Source organism: Elgaria multicarinata, chromosome 8 (genome assembly GCF_023053635.1).
Source record: "Elgaria multicarinata webbii isolate HBS135686 ecotype San Diego chromosome 8, rElgMul1.1.pri, whole genome shotgun sequence".
Lineage (NCBI taxonomy): Eukaryota > Metazoa > Chordata > Lepidosauria > Squamata > Anguidae > Elgaria > Elgaria multicarinata.
The window spans coordinates 72220639-72247904 of NC_086178.1; the positions used below are offsets into that span (position 1 = coordinate 72220639).

At 40.0% G+C, this 27266-nt stretch overlaps 1 protein-coding gene across 1 annotated transcript in view; it reads left to right on the plus strand.

The window, feature by feature from the left end:
• Window positions 1-14663: 14663 nt before the first annotated feature.
• The window catches only part of LOC134403153 (deleted in malignant brain tumors 1 protein-like), a 42926-nt gene continuing 30323 nt past the window's right edge, over window positions 14664-27266 (plus strand). Inside the window, 9 exon segments of the mRNA XM_063133262.1 lie at window positions 14664-14967; window positions 17299-17610; window positions 18367-18390; window positions 18620-18706; window positions 18926-19237; window positions 20158-20487; window positions 21823-22139; window positions 23873-23895; window positions 27134-27159. Of these exon segments, the coding sequence (XP_062989332.1) occupies window positions 14664-14967; window positions 17299-17610; window positions 18367-18390; window positions 18620-18706; window positions 18926-19237; window positions 20158-20487; window positions 21823-22139; window positions 23873-23895; window positions 27134-27159 (1735 nt within the window).

Sequence of the window (27266 nt, forward strand, 5' to 3'; positions counted from 1 at the left end):
GGCATTTTCAAATAAGGTCATTTTTGAAGGGAAATAAAACTTGTGTTAAGCTTGGAGTTGATGTTCCACTTTTTTGGTGAAAGTACTCTTGTAAACTGCCATTTTGCTGCTTTGAGGTGACACCGTTCAGCAGAATTTAGCAATAAAGCTCTCTCTATAGCACTATACAGCACTTTGTTTTCTGGTGGGGGATTTACATTTAAAAATTCTTTTGCCTAAAATATCTCCTATACTTACAATGTCAACCTTGCCATCTTGGTGACATGTTATATTTTTTGTGCAGTGAGTAAGGAACTTCCCTCCGCACTCACCTCCGGCTTGCAGTGCCCCTCTGCCATATTGAACAGTGCAGGGTAAAAGGGGAAGTTTTATTGTTCTGTTCTGTTTAGGCTGCAATCCTAACATGGGTAGGGTGACCATATTTGGGAAACCAAAAAAGAGGACACCTAGTGTGTGTGGGGAAGCAGCTTCCTGAGTCCTGCAGAAAGTACGTTATTCCCCCGCCACCTTAAAGAACCCGATTGGAGTGGAGGAGGGGAAAGGAATTCATTCTGCACCACCACCATCCACTCCAATTGGGGCCTTTTCTATAATGTCCACGAATGACCCACTTTCCCCTTTAAGACCTCAATTGGAGCTCGGGGTGGGGGAATGATGTGCCTCAAGAAAGCATGTCATTCACTCTTGCCATGCTAATAGCAGCCTTAAAGGGGAAGGTGTGTCATTCCAGGACATTATTGAAAATTATAGAAAATCCCCCCTGACACCATGGAAAGAACAAAAACCAGGACAAATCCAGGGAAATCCTGACAGTTGGTCACCCTAAACATGGGGGTGAATTTATCCCTGATAGCAAGAAAAGCAGTAGCAATCTGTTCTTCAGCCAGACTCATAACCATGGAAAGCTAGGAAGACTTTCCATCAATATTGTGGCCCTATTTTTTGATAAAATATATACATGAGAAACATGCACATGTTTCACCACTCTTTGAGAATTTGGATGTTCTTTTGGGCTGCTTCTTTTTAGGCCTCAATACGACAACCTGATATCTGAGAAGATCAAGACAATGATGAGACAAAATATACTTAATTTCTGCAGGGTGAAAGAGAGGTGAACTTTCTGCCCATTGTACTTGGTCACTTATCTTTCTGATTTGAGTGTTTGCTTTAATCTGCTAAATAAAATAAGAAAACAAATGACCTGATTAAGAAAAACAAATAATCAGAAGTGATCCCCTACTTGGGTTGGTCAAGTTTCTTATATTTGTGCGAAAAGAAATCAATTGTGCAAAACATTTCTTGCATAAAAAGCTGAAATATTCAGCAGTTGGAGGAAGCAAACAAATCATGGCATAAAGATGTGATGATCCTCCTTACATAATATCTCTGCAAACATCTCCTCTTGCATGCTCAATCTTTTGGAGCCTGAATGATCTTTTCTAGTTGGTAAATAAAGGCAACAAACACAAAACTTTAATGTTTCAACTTAGGTGATGAGATTTAGAAGCCTGATCATGCAGGGTTATGTATGGCTGTATTCATGAAGGCCACCCCACCGCAAGGGTTTTAACTGTACATGTGGATGCCTATGGGCAGAACTACATTTTGAGATGATGTTGATGGCAGGGCTCCTCAATGCAACCTCTTCCCATCTCACAAGGTGACTATAACCAGCTAGGATAACCCCTGAATAGGGTGTATGTCTCCTGGCTATACTGTTTTGGACTCTGCTGTGCTTTTAGTCTTTTACAATGCAATTCTATAGACATCTACTGAGAAGTACACCCTATTGAGTTCAATAGCACCTCATCCTCAATGTATTATTGCTGTTATTTTAAACTGTTCTTTTATATATGTTGCAAGCTACCTGCTCTATTGAGAGTGGAGAGGCAGAACACAAGGATGGTAAATAAATAAATAAATAAATCTGCTCTGAGAGAGCCCACCATTATTAGCAGTTCATAGGAGTTCCCTAAAACTATTCTTTTAGTAAATATTTTGATTCCAAGTTGTTTTCTATGAAACATAAATGTTCATCCCCGTTAGGTATTTTGATTTAATGATGATCCCTAAAATCTTCCAATGATTTCCTATGGCCATTCGAAATGAACCAATGCATTTGTGAACCTCCCAGGGAGTTAAATGGGAGTTGCATTTAGATAAAAATGCAAATAATAATAATAATAATAATAATAGTAATAATAATAATAATAATAAAAATCAATGGCCATTTGGTGTCCTTTTTCGTCAGGATTGCTGAGATGTGTTTTTTTTTTGTCTGTCCACATATGTATGTGTGTCTGCAAGTGTGTGTGTGTGTGTTTGTGTGTGTGTGTCCCCTGATCCCTGTGCCAGCATCATATCAGGCCCTCAGAACTGAAAAGTTGTGCACCCCTGCTGTTAATCTTTATACGAAAGACTGAATTCTCTAGTGCTGATCAAGAACTCCCATCAAAGAACTTTTGTGGGGTTTAATGCCAAAGCAAATAAGGGTTTGTCCTGTGGCAATATTTGAACTTGACAGAAGAAATTCTTTTCTTTCAATTCCAAGAACTGAATACAACACTCAGTGTCTCTGGACCAGGAAACTCATTTTAAAAAAACTTAAAATAACAAAATATAGCATTGCTGGAAGAAATGGCATGCCAACATCAAAACCCCTCGACTACTTCCTCTTTTCAATTCAAATGAGATAAAGAAAAGGTATCAAACGTCACGGCACACGCCTTCAAATAATATACACTATATATTCTGGTGCATGTGTCCATCCCCGTTAGGTATTTTGATTTAATGATGATCCCTAAAATCTTCCAATGATTTCCTATGGCCATTCGAAATGAACCAATGCATTTGTGAACCGCCCAGGGAGCTTTAGATATTGGGCGGTATAAAAATGCAATTATTATTATTAATCATCATCATCATCATCATCATCATCAATGGCCATTTGGTGTCCTTTTTCGTATGATCCTTTCCCCCTCCCCCATGACACAGATTGTTGCTGTTCTTCTGTCTAAAATTAGTCATTGCTGCCAGAATGTTTCAAGTTGAGGGATTGCATCTTGCACAATCAAAGTGATAGTTTTCTAAACAAATATCAAGCTTTATTTAAACAAAAACTTCCTACAGGACTCTCTCACGCTGTGGTCCCTCGCTCCTCAGGCCAGAAGCAGTGGGTTTTGCTCTTCATGGTTTTTCTCTGGAAGCACAACCCATTCAGGCTGTATTAAGGATCTCTTTCATATTGTTAAATCCTCCTTCTGGTTTTATCCATTGGTCCCCATATTCATTTTTTAATTAAGGAATCGAATTTAGCAAACAATTTAAGAGGGAATTTAACCTGGCAACTTTCTCTAGATGCAGATGATATGTGGGACCATGAAAACTTATCATCGAGGATGACCAATTACTACAATCTTTAGAAACATCTAGCATAAGTTTACACCCATTGCTCAGTAGTGTTATGGCCTAGATATGCAGCTTGCCTCTTAGCACACACAAGAGCTTCTATATTGAAAGATTTGAAAGAAAGAGGGCAAAACTATCAGACTGAGGGCCGTAGTTACTCTAGAACAACCTGTGCTGCTCAAAGTCCTCATTGCACACACACCCCCAAGAGTGCCTTGCTGCTGTTGAATTTGTCCCATCACTCTTTACTAAAAATAGCTACCTAGATCAGGATAGCTGGGGGAGGAAGTGGAAAGAAGGCCCTGCACTCCTTCCCCAGCAAATCCTATTGCTCTTTCCCTGCTGCTGCTCAAACAGTGATCTGCGTCAGGATTGCTGAGATGTGTTTTTTTGTCTGTCCACATATGTATGTGTGTCTGCAAGTGTGTGTGTGTGTGTGTGTGTGTGTGTCCCCTGATCCCTGTGCCAGCATCATATCAGGCCCTCAGAACTGAAAAGTTGTGCACCCCTGCTGTTAATCTTTATACGAAAGACTGAAATCTCTGGGGAATACCAAAGGATAGTGCTGATCAAGAACTCCCATCAAAGAACTTTTGGGGGGTGTAATGCCAAAGCAAATAAGGGTTTGTCCTGTGGCAATATCTGAACTTGACAGAAGAAATTCTTTTCTTTCAATTCCATGAACTGAATACAACACTCAGTGTCTCTGGACCAGGAAACTCATTTTAAAAAACTTAAAATAACAAAATATAGCATTGCTGGAAGAAATGGCATGCCAACATCAAAACCCCTTGACTACTTCCTCTTTTCAACTCAAATGAGATAAAGAAAAGGTATCAAACGTCACGGCACACGCCTTCAAATAATATACACTATATATTCTGGTGCATGTGTCCTTGACTTTGGATGTAGAATGGTAAAGATGGGTTCCTTGCTGATCTTTACTTGCTTCTTCCTGTTGCATGGAGAATGTCTAGGTTCATCAGGTAATATGGCTAAATTTGTCAGCATTCTTTCTCTTTCCTGTTTCTTGTTTTCCCTGTCTAGATACACAAATGCATGTAGCCTTTCTTTAAAATCTTTAGTTTAAAATGTGAAAGGTTGTTAAAGGAAAGCATGACACGATGTGATTCCAGCAAATATCTATGTTCTCGACACGAACATTGAGATGGTCATCCTGAATCTGTCAAAATCTGACTTCTTCTGAAATGTTAATAAATTGATGACATGCAGGTATGAGCAGAAGATTCTAGGGAAAGTCAATGAGGAAAAGCAGAACAGAATTAGGAAATAAAAACTATTGCAGAATAATCCTTATGATCAGGGACACTTGGCCAGTATGGCTTGCAGTGCAATTCTATGCATGCTTAATGAAGCTTACTCACAGGTAAGCATGTTTAGGATTGCAGTTGGGGATACAAAGAATACATTCTTGGGGATTAAGACTCCCCCCTTTGAATACTACACTACAATACCATATTAAACAACCATAATTTATTTATTTTTATAAATCCCCATCATTCCAAAGTTGTCTTCTGTGTGGGATGGACAATTGCATATATATATATATATATATATATATATATATATATATATATATACTAAGTTGTGTGGGACTAGAAATTTGGATCATTGCATCTTGTTTTACAATATTATGTATTCAAAGTTGGATTCCTACATAGAGATTATAACCTGGGGCCACAGATCTCAAGCGCACTTAGCAATATATGGACATAACATTTGGCTCTAGTTGCTAAAATATACTTCCTTATTATGCAAGCTGGAGTTTATTTAAGAAACCCTATAAATTGTATATTTCAGCAGGTAATATAATTGTCAATGTCAGAAAAGGAAGAATGTGCATATAGTAATGTACTATAAGGTGGCAAATCTACACACAGTTTCCTATGAGTACATCCCATAAAACTCATTAGAGCTTATTTACGAGGTATAGCATTGTACTGTTGCAAGATTGTTATATATAGGAAAATCTAGCAAACAATAAATAATGCTCTTTCTGGATGATGGAAGTGGGGCTGGTATACCAGCTCCATGCATTGAGCCAGATTGACCAATAAAGCATCATCCTAACCAGACCTATATGCAATAATAAAATGCAATAATAAAAAAAGCTATTGCCTAAGTGTAGATTTTGGCCTTTCACCCTGGATTTTGGAGAAATAATTCAATGGATGAACATTAAACTTCCACCAGCAGAAGAAATGCTCTAGTGTGAATTCTTATGCCTTTTTTTCTTCCTTTACAAGAGCTACTACAAGAAAACTACCTGGAAATTCTTATGTCACTTACCTTTTCTCAAGCATTCGCTTATATGAGTGTATATACGTGAATTCACCTAGCAACTTCATTCTTACCTCTTAGATGAAAAAGGATTGAGTATATAAATCTGCTCTGCTTTCTCACCCCAAAGTGCTGATTGGTATGGATTCAAAGTAGTTGTACAGAGCTAAGAAAGAATTTACCCAGGATCATCACTGGCTAAAAGTTTTGCTTTCCTGATTTCAACCTTTGTTTGATATTCTTGAGTTCTCTGTTGCCCCGATATGGCTACAATTATTTTTGTCATAACTTTGATGAAGGTGGCAGGGCATTAGGGGGGTTTCTTAGCTGAGGAGAAGCAGCGGTGGCACTGTCTGCACCCCCACACATAGAGGTTCATGTCAGGGCCTGTGTGGGACAGGGTTTAAGTATGGACCACCCATTCCTATGTACTCAGCTGGTAGGAGCAGCAGTCACTAAAAAGACATAAGCTATTGATGGCTGAAGCTCCTTCCATCTTCTCAATCTGACCAAAGCTGTCAGCCTGGGTAGCTCTTCCCCCATGATAGTTTATAATTTTGTTCTTCATAGATGCTCCCATGAGGCTGGTTAATGGCACCAACAGATGCCAAGGTCAACTTGAAGTGAACTACATGGGAGCCTGGGGAATGGTCTGGGATGATAGCTGGGATATCCAGGATGCACAGGTTGTCTGCAGAAACCATGGATGTGGATGAACTGAATCCGCACCAGGGATTCTGCGTATAATGGCAGAAGATCACATGTCAAAATAAAGCTTTCTAAATGAAATTATCTTTAGGATATACTTTTTTTAAAGAAAAGACTGCTTGATTGTGATCATCAAGAAGATGCCTGTGTCATCAACACAGGGTCTCTTTACTTCTTTACCATTTTATTGTATACTTGTAAATATATTTCTACAAATATATTTTTTCTCTTTTGGACTATTAGTTGGATGGTAACCAGAATTTCTCTAAAATTTATTGCAACATGTGTGATTATGATTAAAAGAATCAAATTTTCTGTTATTTTTAAATTTTACATATTGCTGTGAGTGACATGATTAAATTAATGTGTGGCTAGGAACACAGGTGTTTATTTGTTTTTGAATTTCCATGACAAACCTGAAATGGAAAATACATACAAACACAACAAGAATATGCATATGTACCTAAACTATTAATCCTAAACAGTGTTTGAATAATAATTAAAAAACCCACTATCAATAAATTAATTTTCTTTTTCTTTTTTTCTTTTCACATCATCTATAGGAAACGATACACAAGGTACATTTTATTTCTTCTTTTCCCAAATTCAATCAGCTGTTGTTCCTTCCTATCATATATTTGTTTGTTCAAAGGATCATATGAAATTGTAATGCTGCGATACTGTACATCTTAGATGGGATGAGGTCTCGCTGCACCCATTGCAACTTACTTTTGAGTAGAAATGTATACGATTGAACTGTTCATGGTGAGTTTAGTTTGTATTATTTAGAATGTATCTCCTCGGACTTAAACGTATGAAAAACAGGTGCTCACCTTAACCAAAAGTGAAATAATGAGTGGCTACAGAGTTAAGGAAATAATGAAACAATAAACCTATAGCAAAAACATATATATATATATATATATATATATATATATATATATATATAATAAAATAAAATGTGGAACACCTTTTAAAGGCATACACACAAAAATAATAAGCGTACAGACAAAAGTAATACAATAATAAAGCTGCTCCACAATATCTGTGAGTGAAGGCCAAACGCGTTTCGACTTGCGATCTTCTTCAGTGGCCTGATAGCTAAAATAAATAAAGATAACAGACACAAAACAATAATAATAATAAGTAATTTCAGCAGTTTTGAAAGTACATACAGACAAGGGGACATACCATAGCTCGTTAAAAACTCCAGTTCGGGTACAGTTTTTTTGGGAAAACAAAATATACGTGGGCTGACTCAGTTGATCCCAAATTCAGGGAATTTATAAAGTTGTCACTCCCTATAGCACGGTGAGTGGTGCGTCCTGGAATGAGATAAAATTGTAGCTAATATCTTTTTCTAAAAAAAACAGAAAAGGCCCAGAAGGCGTCTCATCGTCACAAACAATGCCAAACTTAAAACTGAAACCCAAACTGCTGATATCTACTTACGTAAATCAGTGACTGCCCCAACTCCTGTGGATTCGTAAAGAGCATTTGGAAGCCAGTTTGGAGTAGGGCTATTTATGAAGGTATAGAGGTTGAAATTAATCACCTGTGCTATGGCCCCTTAAGGCTAAAGTTTTAAGGGGCCTTTTTCCTTTAAAACTTTAGCCTTAAGGAGTCATAGCACAGTTGGGGCAGTCACTGATTTACTTAAGTAGATATCTTAGATGGGATGAAGTTTCACTGCACCCAACACAACTTACTTTTGAATAGAAATGTATACGCTTGAACGGTTAATGGTGATTTTAGTTTTGTATTATTTAGAATGTATTTCCCCAGACTTAATCAGTATCTCTTGAGGTTGTTTCCTATACTGATATTTCTATTAGAAAAAGACATTTTGGTTTCAATATATGTTCAGCACTATCACTTTTCCCTTGAGAAACAGGTTCTTTGGGCATGACATTTAATGGGATATTGCTTATCGTTTGAAGGTCCTGCCATGAGGCTGGTCAATGGCACGGGCAGATGCCAAGGTCGACTAGAAGTAAATTACAGAGGAGCCTGGGGGACGGTCTGTGATGATGGCTGGGACATCCAGGATGCAGAGGTTGTCTGCAGAAACCTTAGATGTGGAACGGCAATATCAGCAGCAGGGAATGCCCAATTTGGCCAAGGCTCAGGCGATATTCTCCTGGATGATGTGCGCTGCCGAGGAAATGAATCTTCTCTTCAGCAGTGCTCCCACAATGGGTGGTGGGCCCATAACTGTGGCCATTCGGAAGATGCTGGTGTCATCTGCTCAGGTATCTTTGGAGTGCTCTTCCTTTATTCTTTGGAAATCTATAACGGCAGAAGATCACATCTCAAAATAAAACTTTCCAAATGGAATAATCTTTAGGATTTTCTTTGTTTAAGAAAATAGGGCATGTTTGGAATGCTCTTCCTTTAGTCCTTTTGAAATCTATTCTGTGTAATGGCATAAGATAACATGTATAATGGCTGAAGAACACATGTCAGAATAAAGCTTTGTGGGACGGACGCAAGAAATAAAGAGACGACACAAGTGTTGGAATTAAACTGGGCCACTTTTATTCAAGATCTGCAAAGGGGGTTCCCCCCAGGGCATCCAGCCAGGCCTGTGTCAGGCCTTACTAAGTGATAGGGGTGAGCTTTCCTAGTCCAGCGGGCGGCGGTCTGTCTCGCTGCCCTGCTGTCCCTCCCCATGTGGGGTAGGGAGACCTTCCCCTTTCACCCCCAACCCATGCCCAAGGCTCAAGGTGGGTGAGAGAGGTTGGCCTCAAGGGTGGTCCTTATCCCCCAGCCTGGCCACAAGGCTCAACACTGGGAGCCCTCGGGAGTCACCCATCACTGTAACAGTGCCTTGGAAGCTCACCATTTTATTCCCTCTGGATGCCCTTCCCTACCTGCCACAGGGGGCGGCAAGCCACTTGCTTAGTTGCTCCCCCCCATCTCTCTAGGACACCTCGGAGGCCCCTTTGCAGATCGTATAGAAATAGGTCGTTTCCAATGTCAGACAGGTGTACGCCGTCCTGTCGATATAGCTCCCTCCGGGTAAGTGTAATTGCGGGGTGCATGATGCTGACGTCCCCATGTTTACTCAGCTCACGGAATATTTCACCGTTGACACGCCGCCGAGCTCTCTCCATCGGCTTGATATCTCCAGAACGCCATTCGAACCTGGGTAATATACAGGACCAAATTATTACTACTCCAGGCCAACGCCTCCGAATGGAATTGAAATCCGCAATGGCTTGCAGTATTAATGCCTTGCCCTTAAGTAGCCCCAGGTCGTTTCCTCCGAGGTGAATAATGAGGACATGGGGTGGCGTGGCCGCAGGTGTATCCTGAAATAGAGTGGGGAGCAAGCGTTCCCATCGCATTCCGCGTCTGCCCAGCCATCGAATGTTGGCGAACCGGCTGAAGCCCAGCTGGGTACCGAATGAAGAAGTAGCTGCTATTTTGCCAGCCCAGAAGACCATGCTGTGGCCGCAAATGACGACGCGAACAGTCGCCCGCCTTTTCACATGATCTAAAATAGACAGGGCCGTTAGACATTTTGAATTTAGTTAGCGTTATGGCAATTGTCTAATATAGGATCGGTACGCAACTGACTTCCATCGCCCAATGCTCTGAATTGTTTGGTGAGGTAGTTGTAAACTAGCCGCCGTGGATGCCGCCCCTATTCTGAAGGAATGTGTGCCGAAGTCTGCCTCTTGCAAGCCTAACGCTTGCAATGCTGTTTTGGTAACTGTCCAGAATTGATATTTCGTTAGCGGATTTGAGTCGGCGTGGATGAAAAGATAGCCGTCCCGTGTGCCACGGATGCTAATATACCTGTGTAAGGCAATTACTGGGCAGATGTCCTCAACTGGGGCGCGGTTAAGAATTATGTCAACACCCTTACCGGTCTGGTCGGTCTTAGACCTCCTCAGCCGTATAGTGACACCTTGTTTGAGTGATAGGTCGCTAATTAACAAAGCAGTATGAGATAGGTCGTTTTTGAACACGCTAGTAACTCGGAGATCCGAAAAGCTCCGAAAAATGCTGTTACAGCAACTGCGTGGAATAACGTGGCCTCGTAAGGTGACCGGCATAAGTTAAGCCACTGTAATTTAAGTTGTGACAATATATCTGGAGTGATCGGAAGGCGGTTATCATTCGGCTGAGGTGAGGCCCTAGCCCAACCCCTTACGGCGTGTCTGATCCGGAAATCGGTTGTGTTGTCCATCACACCACGCATCTTTGCTAAGAATGCCAGCGCCGCTAACTTACCAGCTATGGTCCTTGCAGAAAGACCTTTCTTGTGAGACAAAACGCAAAACTCTAAGATATGGTCAACAGGAATTGGCCAGGCTAGGGCCAGGTGTCTGGATGTTCTAAAGGCCTGAAACTCCTTACCTACGCGCAGATATGATGTTCTAGTGCTCGGTGCTAGCGATTGCCATATAGCGCGCTCGACTTCGTGCTGCCAATGTCCCATAGAGTTGGGGGCATGGGCTCCGGTTGCTGACGTGCCCAAGGTGCCAGTTCCCTGAAGCGGAGTACCTGCTGACGCGACAAAGCGTCAGCTATGGAGTTATCTAGGCCAGGAATGTGCCGGGCGCGGAATAGAATGTTATGTCGTAGGCAATGTAATGTGAATGCGCGGACTAGGTTCATAACTCAGGGGTTGCGTGAGGTTAACGTGTTAATGACGTGCACTGTTGCTTGATTGTCGCACCAGAAATGGACAACGGAATTAGCAAGCTCTTTCTGCCAAATGTGCGCGGCTACATAAATTGGGAAGAACTCTAAGAATGTCAAATCTGAAGAAATGTTTGAGAGCTGCCATTCGGTTGGCCATTCCTTGGCGCACCATCTGTCTCCCCATATTACGCCAAAGCCTAAAGTGCCTGATGCGTCGGAGTGAATCTGCATCTCCGCTTCTAAGAGCAATTCTTGTCTCCAGAAGGAGACTCCATTGAACTCATTCAAAAAGGTTTGCCAAATGTGTAAATCATCTCGCATCGCCTCTGTGACTCTGACCCTGTGGTGGGAACGTTTTAGGCCTGACATAGCATCGCATAGTCTACGTATGAATGCTCTGCCGGGGGCTACTACTCTGCATGCAAAGTTAAGGTGACCCACAACTTCTTGTAACTGTCGTAAGGTTACCTTTCTTGCTTGTATAATTTGGTTTAAAAGTTGGCAGAGTGTGCGCAGCTTATCCAAAGGTAATCTGCAACACTGTCTGCTGGAATCCAACTCGATTCCAAGGAAAGTTATAATTGTGGTGGGGCCTTCCGTTTTTTCCTCGGCTAGAGGAACACCCAGGTGCTCAGATAGGATGCGGAACTCGTTCATAGTGTTGTGACAAATGTTCGTGCCAGCTGGGCCGATGAACAAAAAATCGTCAAGATAATGCATAGAGTTCGTAAAACCCGTTCTGGTCTGTAGCACCCACTCGAGAAAGGAGCTGAATTTCTCGAATAACGCGCAGGAGACCGAGCATCCCATTGGCAGATTTTTATCGACATAAAAATGCCCTTGAAAATAAAATCCTAATAAATTGAAATCGTCCGGATGAATTGGGAGGATGCGGAAGGCCGACATCAGTGCGCCTTGCCCGTTTGATCCCACAATTTTAATGGCGGAATCAAAGGATGCATAACGCACAGAGCATAATTGATTGGGGATGAAGTCATTCACGGATTCTCCTTTGGGAAAGGACAGATTATGGATTAACCTATATTTGCCAGGGTGCTTTTTAGGAACGATACCTAATGGGGACACTCTTAAGTTAGGTAAGGGCGGAGACTTGTAGGGGCCAGAAACTCGGCCGGCGGCTATCTCTTTTTGAATTTTTTCCTTAACTAGAGGTTCATTACTGTTCACGGAATTATGGTTGTTAGCAAATGAAGCGGTCTTGGAAGTTCAAATGGAAGAAAACACCCACCACAACAAGAATATGCAGATGTACCTCAACTGTTTAGGATAACCCAAGTTTGAATAATAATTTTAAAAAGCCTAATCAAGAACTAAATTATTTCCCTTCTTTTTTCTTTTCTTTTCTTTTTTCTTTTCACAGTGTCTGTCGGAAATGATACACCAGGTACATTTTATTTCTTATTTTCCCAAATACTACCAATTGTGGTTCCTATTTTATTTTTGTTTGTTCACGGAATCATTTGAAATCATAATGCTGTGACACCATGCCCCACAGATGTATGGAATGATACACAAGGTACATTTCCATTTCCTGAGAGACAGAACGTGATTTGAAGGTATCGCAGGGGCTCCTTACTTTTAGTATATCTATTTCCCCTTTACGGCCACCATAGATTCAGCCACAGATATACAAAAAATTAAAGAGCCCCCACAAAGATTTAAAATCATGGCCAACTCTCAGGAAGAGGACATGTTTGCAAGTAAATCCCTGAGGCGGAGGCAGCAGGAGGCTGGGGAGGGAGAGGCAAGTGAATCGAACAACAAGTACTATGTAACAAATTCCAAAATTCTATCAGTTGTTGTTCCTCTTTTATGTTTGTTTGTACATGGAATCATTTGAAATTGCAATGCTGTGACACCATACATCTTAGATGTTCTTTGGGTATGACATCTAACGGGATATTGCTTATTGTTGGAAGTTGTTCCCATGAGGCTGGTCAATGGCACGGGCAGATGCCAAGGTCGACTTGAAGTGAATTACAGAGGAGCCTGGGGGACGGTCTGTGATGATGGCTGGGACATCCAGGATGCAGAGGTTGTCTGCAGAAACCTTAGATGCGGAACGGCAATATCAGCAGCAGGGAATGCCCAATTTGGCCAAGGCTCAGGCGATATTCTCTTGGATGATGTGCGCTGCCAAGGAAATGAATCTTCTCTTCAGCAGTGCTCCCACAATGGGTGGGGGACTCATAACTGTGGCCATTCGGAAGATGCTGGTGTCATCTGCTCAGGTATCTTTGGAGTGCTCTTCCTTTATTCTTTGGAAATCTATAACGGCAGAAGATCACATCTCAATGTAAAGCTTTCCAAATGGAATAATCTTTAGGATTTCCTTTGTTTAAGGAAATAGGGTATGTTTGGAATGCTCTTCCTTTAGTCCTTTTGAAATCTATTCTGTGTATAATGGCATAAGATAACATGTATAATGGCTGAAGAACACATGTCAGAATAAAGCTTTATAAATGGAATTATTGTTAGACAGTTTAGTGGGTTTCTTTTTAATGAAAAGGCCATGTTTAGCTTAGAAAACTCTGCTTAATTGTGGCACTCACAAAGTCACATTTGGTATCAATACTGAGTCTCTTTGCTACTTTCATCTTTAATTTTAGAATTGAAAATAGATTTTTCCCAGTATGTCTATTTTGTTTGATTTGGAGTTTGATTTTGGAGTTGGAGAGTAACCGGAATTTCTTCAAATTTTATTTAAATTCATATGATTTCCTTTAAAAGAATCGAACTGTCTGTTATTTTTTAAATTTTAAAAATGCTCTTGATATTGCTGCAAGTGACTCCTTTTTAGTAATGTGTGGTTTGGAGCACAGTTTTTTATGTAATTTTCATGACAAAGTTCAAATGTAAGAAAACACCCACAACAACAAAAATATGCAGATGTACCTCAACTGTTTAGGATAACCCAAGTTTGAACAATAATTTTAAAAAGCCTAATCAAGAACAAAATTATTTTCCTTCTTTTTCTTTTCTTTTCTTTTTTCTTTTCACAGTGTCTGTCGGAAATGATACACCAGGTACATTTTATTTCTTATTTTCCCAAATACTACCAATTGTGGTTCCTATTTTATTTTTGTTTGTTCACGGAATCATTTGAAATCATAATGCTGTGACACCATGCCCCACAGATGTACGGAATGATACACAAGGTACATTTCCATTTCCTGAGAGACAGAACGTGATTTGAAGGTATCGCAGGGGCTCCTTACTTTTAGTATATCTATTTCCCCTTTATGGTCACCATAGATTCAGCCACAGATATACAAAAAATTAAAGAGCCCCCACGAAGATTTAAAATCATGGCCAACTCTCAGGAAGAGGACACGTTTGCAAGTAAATCCCTGAGGCGGAGGCAGCAGGAGGCTGGGGAGGGAGAGGCAGGTGAATCGAACAACAAGTACTATGTAACAAGTTCCAAAATTCTATCAGTTGTTGTTCCTCTTTTATGTTTGTTTGTACATGGAATCATTTGAAATTGCAATGCTGTGACACCATACATCTTAGATGTTCTTTGGGTATGACATCTAACGGGATATTGCTTATTGTTGGAAGTTGTTCCCATGAGGCTGGTCAATGGCACGGGCAGATGCCAAGGTCGACTTGAAGTGAATTACAGAGGAGCCTGGGGGACGGTCTGTGATGATAGCTGGGACATCCAGGATGCAGAGGTTGTCTGCAGAAACCTTAGATGCGGAACGGCAATATCAGCAGCAGGGAATGCCCAATTTGGCCAAGGCTCAGGCGATATTCTCCTGGATGATGTGCGCTGCCAAGGAAATGAATCTTCTCTTCAGCAGTGCTCCCACAATGGGTGGGGGACCCATAACTGTGGCCATTCAGAAGATGCTGGTGTCATCTGCTCAGGTATCTTTGGAGTGCTCTTCCTTTATTCTTTTGGAAATCTATTGTGTGTATAACGGCAGAAGATCACATCTCAAAATAAAGCTTTCCAAATAGAATTATCTTTAGGATTTCCTTTTTTTTTTAATGAAAAATGGTATGTTTGGAATGCTCTTCCTTTAGTCTTTTTGAACTCTATTCTCTGTATATAGTGGCATAAGATCACTTGTCAAAATAAAGCTTTCTAAATGGAATTATCTGTAGGATTTCTTTTTTTTAAAAAAAGAAAAGGCTCTGTTTAATTGTGGCTGTCAAGAAGATGCCTGTGTCATCAACACATGGTCTCTTTACTTTTTGCCTACTTTATTTTATATTTGTAAATATATTCGTACAATTAATTCTATTTTTTCTCCTATTGGATGATTAATTGTTGGACGATAACCAGAATTTCTCTAAAAAGTATTGCAACTTGTGTGATTATGATTAAAAGACTCGAACTGTCCATTCTTTTTAAAATTTTACTAATACTCTTGATATTGCTTTGAGTGATACATTTAAAGTAGGGATGTGCTCCGCTCCGATTAGGAGCGTAGAAGCAGTAGCGGATTGGCCTGCTCCGCCTTACCCAGAGGCGGAGTAGGAGCGGACCGCGGACCCCCTAGAAGCAAGGCGAAGAGAAGCGGCCATTTTTCGGAGCTCCGAGTTCAGGCGGAGCGCTCCGGTCGCCATCTTGAAAACATTTCGCCATAGGATTGCATTGCGGCAAATAATCGCGCATAACTACGTTGTTTTTGAAGCTATCATTCTGAAAATTCTTGTGCACAGAGAGTCGTGGATGGGGGTCATTTTGAGACCACTCTCAACTTTCTGCATCGTACGGGTCGCGTGCTATATTTTTGTGAAAATCGGGTCAACCGCGCGGCTCAAACTGCGTTTTCGGCTTTTCGCCCATAGGATTGCATTGAGGGAAAGAATCGGGGATAACTGGGGGGGGTTTAAGCTATCATTCTGAAAATTCTTGTGCACAGAGAGTCGTGGATGGGGGTCATTTTGAGACCACTCTCAACTTTCTGCATCGTACGGGTCACGGGCTAGAAGTTTTTAAAAAATCGGCAGGAAAAATACCTTTTTCAAAGGGCTGAGGGGCAGAGTCAGCTCCCGGTCATGATGATCCCAAAGTTGGAGGAGGGCATAGGCAAAACAGGTAACTTGGGATTCTGGGAAACTTCTCTTTCTTCATCTGAACGGGCTTTTCCCCGTGTTTTTTAACACAGTAGCCCCACCAAATGCACAAACACAACCTGAAATCATATACTAAGCCAAGAATAAGAGATAGAAACACAGCACTGCTCCCCACCCTAACCTTGGGGAACAACTGAATCGATGTGGTGCAAGGGGATGAGCTCCCCTAGGGCATCTCATCGTGGACGTGCCCCCACTCTCTCCTGCACTGGAAGGCCATTAGAGCCTTCCAAAGAGAGTAAAACGGTGGAGCAATGCCTATCATGAGTTGAAGTGAATGGTCACTTTTCAGTGGTGGAGCAATGCCTGTTCTGAGTCGAAGTGAGCGTTTTACTTCTTCTCAGAGCTGTGGCTGTCAGTGTCTTGAACTGGCAGCTACTTCCCCCTCCCCCGGGCACGTCCCCCTATTGCTGGTAAAAGACAGATATAGCCTTTTAAAAAAAGTTCTTCTTGTTGTTTATTGAGCAACACTGCTGCTTTTAATTCCACCCCTCCTTTGTTTATTGATTGATTTATTCCATTTTATATGCATTACTGGCTTATCCTTGGCTCACTTCCTTATGCCCCCAGAAATGCCAGCTGCATGCCTGCCTGCCCTCCCTCCCTCCTCCCCTGCCCACCTCGCAGGGATGGTGTGTGTGGGGTGCCCGATTTTCAAAAATTCGCCAAAAATCAGGGGATGATGGGATTGCTTTGAAACTTGGCATGCGTGTGTATATCCCCATGAGGTGTCATGGTGCCAAACATGAGGTTTCTAACTTGAACAGAAAAAAAGTTGTATAATTTTTTAGCTTTCAATGCAAGCCTATGGGGGGGGGAAACGGAGCTCCGGATCCGGATCCGGAGCTCCGGGCGGAGCGGAGCGGAAGTGGGCGGAGCGGGGGCGGGGCGGAGCGGCCCGATCCGGAAAATGGCGGATCTGCAAGTGAAGCGGAGCGGGGGGGTCTGTGCACACCCCTATTAATCAGTATCTCTTGAGGTTGTCTCCTGTACTGATATTTCTTTTAGAAAAGGACGTTTTGGTTTCAATATATGTTCAGCACTATCACTTTCCCCTTGAGAAACAGTTTCTTTGGGCATGATGTTTAATGGGATATTGCTTATCGTTTGAAGGTCCTGCCATGAGGCTGGTCAATGGCAAGGGCAGATGCCAAGGTCGACTAGAAGTGAATTTCAGAGGAGCATGGGGGACGGTCTGTGATGATGGCTGGGACATCCAGGATGCAGAGGTTGTCTGCAGAAACCTTAGATGCGGAACGGCAATATCAGCAGCAGGGAATGCCCAATTTGGCCAAGGCTCAGGCGATATTCTCTTGGATGATGTGCACTGCCAAGGAAATGAATCTTCTCTTCAGCAGTGCTCCCACAATGGGTGGGGGACCCATAACTGTGGCCATTCAGAAGATGCTGGTGTCATCTGCTCAGGTATCTTTGGAGTGCTCTTCCTTTATTCTTTGGAAATCTATAATGGCGGAAGATCACATCTCAAAGTAAAGCTTTCCAAATGGAATAATCTTTAGGATTTCCTTTGTTTAAGAAAATAGGGCATGTTTGGAATGCTCTTCCTTTAGTCCTTTTGAAATCTACTCTGTGTATAATGGCATAAGATAATATGTGTAATGGCTGAAGAACACATGTCAAAATAAAGCTTTCTAAATGGAATTATTGTTAGACAGTTTAGTGTTTTGTTTTGTTTTAATGAAAAGGCCATGTTTAGCTTAGAAAACTCTGCTTAATTGTGGCACTCACAAAGTCACATTTGGTATCAACACAGAGTCTCTTTACTACTTTCATCTTTAATTTTAGAATTGAAAATAGATTTTTCCCAGTATGTCTATTTTGTTTGATTTGAGTACCAGTTGGAGAGTAACCGGAATTTCTTCAAATTTTATTTAAATTCGTATGATTTCCTTTAAAAGAATCGAACTGTCTGTTATTTTTTAAATTTTAAAAATGCTCTTGATATTGCTGCGAGTGACTCCTTTTTAGTAATGTGTGGTTTGGAGCACAGTTTTTTATGACAAAGTTCAAATGGAAGAAAACACCCACCACAACAAGAATATGCAGATGTACCTCAACTGTTTAGGATAACCCAAGTTTGAATAATAATTTTAAAAAGCCTAATCAAGAACTAAATTATTTCCCTTCTTTTTTCTTTTCTTTTCTTTTTTCTTTTCACAGTGTCTGTCGGAAATGATACACCAGGTACATTTTATTTCTTATTTTCCCAAATACTACCAATTGTGGTTCCTATTTTATTTTTGTTTGTTCACGGAATCATTTGAAATCATAATGCTGTGACACCATGCCCCATAGATGTACGGAATGATACACGAGGTACATTTCCATTTCCTGAGAGACAGAACGTGATTTGAAGGTATCGCAGGGGCTCCTTACTTTTAGTATATCTATTTCCCCTTTACGGTCACCATAGATTCAGCCACAGATATACAAAAAATTAAAGAGCCCCCACGAAGATTTAAAATCATGGCCAACTCTCAGGAAGAGGACACGTTTGCAAGTAAATCCCTGAGGCGGAGGCAGCAGGAGGCTGGGGAGGGAGAGGCAAGTGAATCCAACAACAAGTACTATGTAACAAGTTCCAAAATTCTATCAGTTGTTGTTCCTCTTTTATGTTTGTTTGTACATGGAATCATTTGAAATTGCAATGCTGTGACACCATACATCTTAGATGTTCTTTGGGTATGACATCTAACGGGATATTGCTTATTGTTGGAAGTTGTTCCCATGAGGCTGGTCAATGGCACGGGCAGATGCCAAGGTCGACTTGAAGTGAATTACAGAGGAGCCTGGGGGACGGTCTGTGATGATGGCTGGGACATCCAGGATGCAGAGGTTGTCTGCAGAAACCTTAGATGCGGAACGGCAATATCAGCAGCAGGGAATGCCCAATTTGGCCAAGGCTCAGGCGATATTCTCCTGGATGATGTGCGCTGCCAAGGAAATGAATCTTCTCTTCAGCAGTGCTCCCACAATGGGTGGGGGACCCATAACTGTGGCCATTCAGAAGATGCTGGTGTCATCTGCTCAGGTATCTTTGGAGTGCTCTTCTTTTATTCTTTTGGAAATCTATTGTGTGTATAACGGCAGAAGATCACATCTCAAAATAAAGCTTTCCAAATAGAATTATCTTTAGGATTTCCTTTTTTTTTTAATGAAAAATGGTATGTTTGGAATGCTCTTCCTTTAGTCTTTTTGAACTCTATTCTCTGTATATAGTGGCATAAGATCACTTGTCAAAATAAAGCTTTCTAAATGGAATTATCTGTAGGATTTCTTTTTTTTTTTTAAAGAAAAGGCTCTGTTTAATTGTGGCTGTCAAGAAGATGCCTGTGTCATCAACACACGGTCTCTTTACTTTTTGCCTACTTTATTTTATATTTGTAAATATATTTGTACAATTAATTCTATTTTTTCTCCTATTGGACGATTAATTGTTGGACGATAACCAGAATTTCTCTAAAAAGTATTGCAACTTGTGTGATTATGATTAAAAGAATCAAACTGTCCATTCTTTTTAAAATTTTACTAATACTCTTGATATTGCTTTGAGTGATACATTTAAAGTAATGAGTGGCTAGGAATACAGGAGTTTCTTTGTTTCTGATTTTATTTTTTTTGAACCTGAAATGGAAATACATACAGCAAGAATATGCATATGTACCTAAACTATTAATCCTAAACAGTGTTTGAATAGTAATAATAGTAATAATAAAAAAACCTATCTATAACTTCATTAATTTTCTTTTTCTTTCTTTCTTTTCACATCTTCTGTAGGAAACGATATACAAGGTACATTTAATTTCTTCTTTACCCAAATACTATCGGCTGTTGTTCCTATTATATATTTCTTTGTTCACAGAATCATTTGAAATCATAATGCTGTGACACCATACATCTTAGATGTTCTGTGGGTATGACATCTAACGGGATCTTGCTTATTGTTGGAAGTTGTTCCCATGAGGCTGGTCAATGGCACGGGCAGATGCCAAGGTCGACTAGAAGTGAATTACAGAGGAGCCTGGGGGACAGTCTGTGATGATGGCTGGGACATCCAGGATGCAGAGGTTGTCTGCAGAAACCTTAGATGCGGAACGGCAATATCAGCAGCAGGGAATGCCCAATTTGGCCAAGGCTCAGGCGATATTCTCCTGGATGATGTGCACTGCCAAGGAAATGAATCCTCTCTTCAGCAGTGCTCCCACAATGGGTGGGGGACCCATAACTGTGCCCATTCAGAAGATGCTGGTGTCATCTGCTCAGGTATCTTTGGAGTGCTCTTCCTTTATTCTTTGGAAATCTATTGTGTGTATAACGGCAGAAGATCACATCTCAAAGTAAAGCTTTCCAAATGGAATAATCTTTAGGATTTCCTTTGTTTAAGGAAATAGGGTATGTTTGGAATGCTCTTCCTTTAGTCCTTTTGAAATCTATTCTGTGTATAATGGCATAAGATAACATGTAAAATGGCTGAAGAACACATGTCAGAATAAAGCTTTATAAATGGAATTATTGTTAGACAGTTTAGTGGGTTTCTTTTTAATAAAAAGGCCATGTTTAGCTTAGAAAACTCTGCTTAATTGTGGCACTCACAAAGTCACAATTCTTATCAACACAGAGTCTCTTTACTACTTTCATCTTTAATTTTAGAATTGAAAATAGATTTTTCCCAGTATGTCTATTTTGTTTGATTTGGAGTTTTATTTTGGAGTTGGAGAGTAACTGGAATTTCTTCAAATTTTATTTAAATTCGTATGATTTCCTTTAAAAGAATCAAACTGTCTGTTATTTTTTAAATTTTAAAAATGCTCTTGATATTGCTGCGAGTGACTCCTTTTTAGTAATGTGTGGTTTGGAGCACAATTTTTTATGTAATTTTTCATGACAAAGTTCAAATGGAAGAAAACACCCACAACAACAAAAATATGCAGATGTACCTCAACTGTTTAGGATAACCCAAGTTTGAATAATAATTTTAAAAAGCCTAATCAAGAACTAAATTATTTTCCTTCTTTTTTCTTTTCTTTTCTTTTTTCTTTTCACAGTGTCTGTCGGAAATGATACACCAGGTACATTTTATTTCTTATTTTCCCAAATACTACCAATTGTGGTTCCTATTTTATTTTTGTTTGTTCACGGAATCATTTGAAATCATAATGCTGTGACACCATGCCCCATAGATGTACGGAATGATACACGAGGTACATTTCCATTTCCTGAGAGACAGAACGTGATTTGAAGGTATCGCAGGGGCTCCTTACTTTTAGTATATCTATTTCCCCTTTACGGTCACCATAGATTCAGCCACAGATATACAAAAAATTAAAGAGCCCCCACGAAGATTTAAAATCATGGCCAACTCTCAGGAAGAGGACACGTTTGCAAGTAAATCCCTGAGGCGGAGGCAGCAGGAGGCTGGGGAGGGAGAGGCAAGTGAATCCAACAACAAGAATAAGTACTATGTAACAAATTCCAAAATTCTATCAGTTGTTGTTCCTCTTTTATGTTTGTTTGTACATGGAATCATTTGAAATTGCAATGCTGTGACACCATACATCTTAGATGTTCTTTGGATATGACATCTAACGGGATATTGCTTATTGTTGGAAGTTGTTCCCATGAGGCTGGTCAATGGCACGGGCAGATGCCAAGGTCGACTTGAAGTGAATTACAGAGGAGTCTGGGGGACGGTCTGTGATGATGGCTGGGACATCCAGGATGCAGAGGTTGTCTGTAGAAACCTTAGATGCGGAACGGCAATATCAGCAGCAGGGAATGCCCAATTTGGCCAAGGCTCAGGCGATATTCTCCTGGATGATGTGCGCTGCCAAGGAAATGAATATTCTCTTCAGCAGTGCTCCCACAATGGGTGGGGGACCCATAACTGTGGCCATTCAGAAGATGCTGGTGTCATCTGCTCAGGTATCTTTGGAGTGCTCTTCCTTTATTCTTTTTGAAATCTATTCTGTGTACAATGGCAGAAGATCACATCTCAAAATAAAGCTTTCCAAATAGAATTATCTTTAGGATTTAATTTTTTTTTATGAAAAAAGGTATGTTTGGAATGCTCTACCTTTAGTCTTTTTGAACTCTATTCTGTGTATATATAGTGGCGTAAGATCACATTTCAAAATAAAGCTTTCTAAATGGAATTATCTGTAGGTTTGTTTGTTTTTAAAGAAAAGGCTGTGCTTAATTATGGCCGTCAAGAAGATGCCTGTGTCATCAGCACATGGTCTCTTTACTTTTTGCCTATTTTATTTTATATTTGTAAATATATTTGTACAATTAATTCTATTTTTTCTCCTGTTGGACTATTAATTGTTGGACGATAACCAGAATTTCTCTAAAAAGTATTGCAACTTGTGTGATTATGATTAAAAGAATCAAACTGCCGGTTATTTTTAATTTTAGAAATACTCTTGATATTGTTGCGAGTGGTACATTTAAAGTAGGGATGTGCTCCGCTCCGATTAGGAGCGTAGAAGCAGTAGCGGATTGGCCTGCTCCGCCTTACCCAGAGGCGGAGTAGGAGCGGACCGCGGACCCCCTAGAAGCAAGGCGAAGAGAAGCGCCCATTTTTCGGAGCTCCGAGTTCAGGCGGAGCGTTCCGGTCGCCATCTTGAAAACATTTCGCCATAGGATTGCATTGCGGCAAATAATCGCGCATAACTACGTTGTTTTTGAAGCTATCATTCTGAAAATTCTTGTGCACAGAGAGTCGTGGATGGGGGTCATTTTGAGACCACTCTCACCTCTCTGCGTTGTCTTGGTCGCGTGCTATATTTTTGTGAAAATCGGGTCAACCGCGCGGCTCAAACTGCGTTTTCGGCTTTTCGCCCATAGGATTGCATTGAGGGAAAGAATCGGGGATAACTGGGGGGGGTTAGGCTATCATTCTGAAAATTCTTGTGCACAGAGAGTCGTGGATGGGGGTCATTTTGAGACCACTCTCAACTCTCTGCATCGTACGGGTCGTGGGCTATATTTTTGTGAAAATCGGGTCAACCGCGCGGCTCAAACTGCGTTTTCGGCTTTTCGCCCATAGGATTGCATTGAGGGAAAGAATCGGGGATAACTGGGGGGGGGTTTAAGCTATCATTCTGAAAATTCTTGTGCACAGAGAGTCGTGGATGGGGGTCATTTTGAGACCACTCTCAACTTTCTGCATCGTACGGGTCGCGGGCTAGAAGTTTTTAAAAAATCGGCGGGAAAAATACCTTTTTCAAAGGGCTGAGGGGCAGAGCCAGCTCCCGGTCATGATGATCCCAAAGGTGGAGGAGGGCATAGGCAAAACAGGTAACTTGGGATTCTGGGAAACTTCTCTTTCTTCATCTGAACGGGCTTTTCCCCGTGTTTTTTAACACAGTAGCCCCACCAAATGCACAAACACAACCTGAAATCATATACTAAGCCAAGAATAAGAGATAGAAACACAGCACTGCTCCCCACCCTAACCTTGGGGAACAACTGAATCGATGTGGTGCAAGGGGATGAGCTCCTAGGGCATCTCATCGTGGACGTGCCCCCACTCTCTCCTGCACTGGAAGGCCATTAGAGCCTTCCAAAGAGAGTAAAACGGTGGAGCAATGCCTGTTATGAGTCGAAGTGAGCGTTTTACTTCTTCTCAGAGCTGTTGGTGGCTGTCAGTGTCTTGAACTGGCAGCTACTTCCCCCTCCCCCGGGCACGTCCCCCTATTGCGGAGCGGAAGTGGGCGGAGCGGGGGCGGGGCGGAGCGGCCCGATCCGGAAAATGGCGGATCTGCAAGTGAAGCGGAGCGGGGGGTCCGTGCACACCCCTAATTTAAAGTAATGAGTGGCTAGGAATACGGATGTTTATTTGTTTCTGATTTTTTTTGAACCCGAAATGGAAATACATACATCAAGAATAAGCATATGTACCTAAACTATTAATCCTAAACAGTGTTTGTGAATAAAAATAACTGGTACCTAAGCCAAAAAAAGGGGGGAATGGGTCTCCCAAACATAAAATTATATTATGTAGCAAATAGATTAAGACATGTTGTAGAAGCAATTATGGGAGTAGGAGATTTACATTGGATGGAAGAAAAAACCATAAGTAAGGTAGAGATGAACTTGGAGAATGTTTTTTTTAAAGACGGAGGAAGAAAATGGGTTGGAAGTATAGATAATCCACTTCTGAGGATGCAATGGGAAATTTGGAGTAAATTTAAAGGGAAGCTGCTTCCGAGCAACTCTCCCCTAGCACCGATAATAATGTTAAAGAATTTCCCAGAGGATCTAAAGGGTAGATTATGTAAAATATTAAAAAAGAAAAATAAAATAAAATTAAAGGATTGGGTAAGAGATATTAAAACAAGAGAGGATATGGAAAATTTGTTAAAGGAGAAGAAGCTATCGTGGTTAGAGTATGGTCAATTAGATCAATGGAATAAAAAGTGGATTAAAGATAATAGAATGTGCAGAAAGATGACGAGGTTTGAAGAATTAGTAGGAAGTAAGGAGGAAGGAAAAGGAGGTAGTATAGTTTTAAAAGGATTAATGAGTGAAATATATAAAATATTGTTAGAGACGGAGTTTAGAGAGAATACAGAGAAAATGGTTTGGGAATCAGATTTGAAGATACAAATAGGGCGACAGAGCTGGGAGGGACTATGGAAACAAAGAGTGTTGAGAAGTTTATCAGTAAGAATAAAGGAGAATTATTTTAAAATTTTATGGAGGTGGTACCTAACCCCGGTTAGATTGAATAAGATAAGTGATCAACATTCAGCAAATTGTTGGAGAGGTTGTGGGGAAAAAGGAACGTATTTACATATGTGGTGGCAATGCAAATATGTACAAAGATTATGGAAGATGGTGTTCTCAGAAATTGAAGAAATAGTGGGAATGAAAATAGAACAAACACCAAAAATAGCATTGCTGTCACTATTTGAAGATATAAAGTGTGGAAAAGGAACTATAGAGCTGATATCGAGTTTGTTGGTTGCAGCACGACTGATGGTAGCTAGGAACTGGAAGATTCAAGGGGAATATTCTATTGAGGAATGGTATAAAGAAGTATGGGACATAGCCATTAATGATAAACTGACATGTAATATTAAGTGGAGAAAAGGCGTAACTAAAATAAATGAGTTCGAAGGAATCTGGAAACAGTTCCTAGTGTTTGTGTTTACTAAGGGAAGTGGGAAACCACCAGCAGAAGAAACGATTAGATTTTGGACTCAAGAATGATCCCGAGGTGGGGGGTGCACTTTTATGTTAAGAACGAAGATGTTGTAGTGTGATAAGGTATATGTAATAGTTTTTGATATTTGTACTCAACAATTATTCAATATGTATGTAGCAGATGTTTGAAGTTTTTTTTTTTCTTCTATTGTGTTGTTTTAGTTATATTTTGGAATGTTTTTTTTATGTTTATATAGTGTAGAAAATGAATAAAAAAATTAAAAAAAAAATCCTAAACAGTGTTTGAATAGTAATAACAACAACAACAACAACAACAATAATAATAATAATAATAATAATAATAATAATACTTTCAATAACTTCATTAATTTTCTTTTTCTTTCTTTCTTTTCACATCTTCTGCAGGAAACGATATACAAGGTATATTTTATTTCTTCTTTACCCAAACACCATCGGCTCTTGTTCCTATTATTTATTTGTTTGTTCACAGAATCATATGAAATTGTAATGCTGCAATACCATACATCTTAGATGGGATGAGGTCTCACTGCACCCTATGCAACTTACTGTTTTTAAAATATTTTTTTATTGATTTTTTCTATAGCTACAAATAATAAATTATATACATACATAAAAAATCATCTTCATCTTCAATTTTTAACTATACGTTACACTTCCTAAACTTACTCACATTAACAAGTGCAGACCAACCACCGGGATCTTATTCGACTTTCCAAAATTGCATTGAATCCTCTGGATGTGTTCTTCCTCCCCCTTTTAGTAATATGTATTCTAAGAACAATTTCCATATCTCTTCAAAATCGTTATTTTTTATTATTCCCCTTCTAACTCTAATATTACATGTTAATTTATCATTTATCACAATATCCCATATTTCTTTATACCAATCTTCTATATCATAATCCCCTTGAACTTTCCAATTTCTGGATATCATTAACCTTGCAGCTGTTAACAAGTTCATTATTAATTCTATTTTCATTTGATTACAATTAAGTTTTCCATACATTGATAACAATGGTACACTTGATGTTTCTTCTAACTTCATTCCAGTTATTTCGTTTATGTCTTTAAACACCATTTCCCATAATTTTTGTACATATTCACAATTCCACCACGTATGGGTATACGTTCCTTTCTCCTTACATCCTCTCCAAAAATGTGTTGAGTTCTCCTTATAAACTAAATTTAATTTTACTGGAGTTAAGTACCGCCTCCATACTATCTTATAATAATTTTCTTTTATCCTTACAGACATGTTTTTCAACATTCATTGTTTCCATATCCTCCTCCAGTTCTGTTGCTCTGTTCCCTCCTTCAAATCTGTTTCCCATACTATCCTAACAAAATCTTCTGGACTTTCAATTTCCAATAATATTTTATATATTTCACTCATTAATCCATTTATCAATTTATTTTCTTCTTTTTCTTTTTCTTTTTTAAAAATCAACTCCTCAAATTTGGTATTTCCTCTGCATTCTCTGTTATCTTTTAACCATTTTTTGGTCCATTGTTCCAATTGGATACAATTGAACCATGTTATAGTTTCAACTTTTAATCTTTTTTATTTCCTCCTTAGTTTACATCTTCTCCATCCAATCCCTTATTTTAAGTACCTTCTTATCCTTTAATTTTTTTAACCAACCCTTTTTTAAAATTTTCAACAAATTTCTTCACCACCACCACCGGTGTTATTGGGGAAGTGGCTGGAACCAATTTCCTTTTATATAGTCACCAGATTTCCAACACATTCTTTAAGAGAGGGTTCTCTCTTCCCCCTCCCCACTTTTTATTATAATCCTTAAAAAAAATGTTCTCTAACTTCCAATCCAAGTCTTTTCCCTTTTTTTCCTCTAACCAACTTAAGTCTC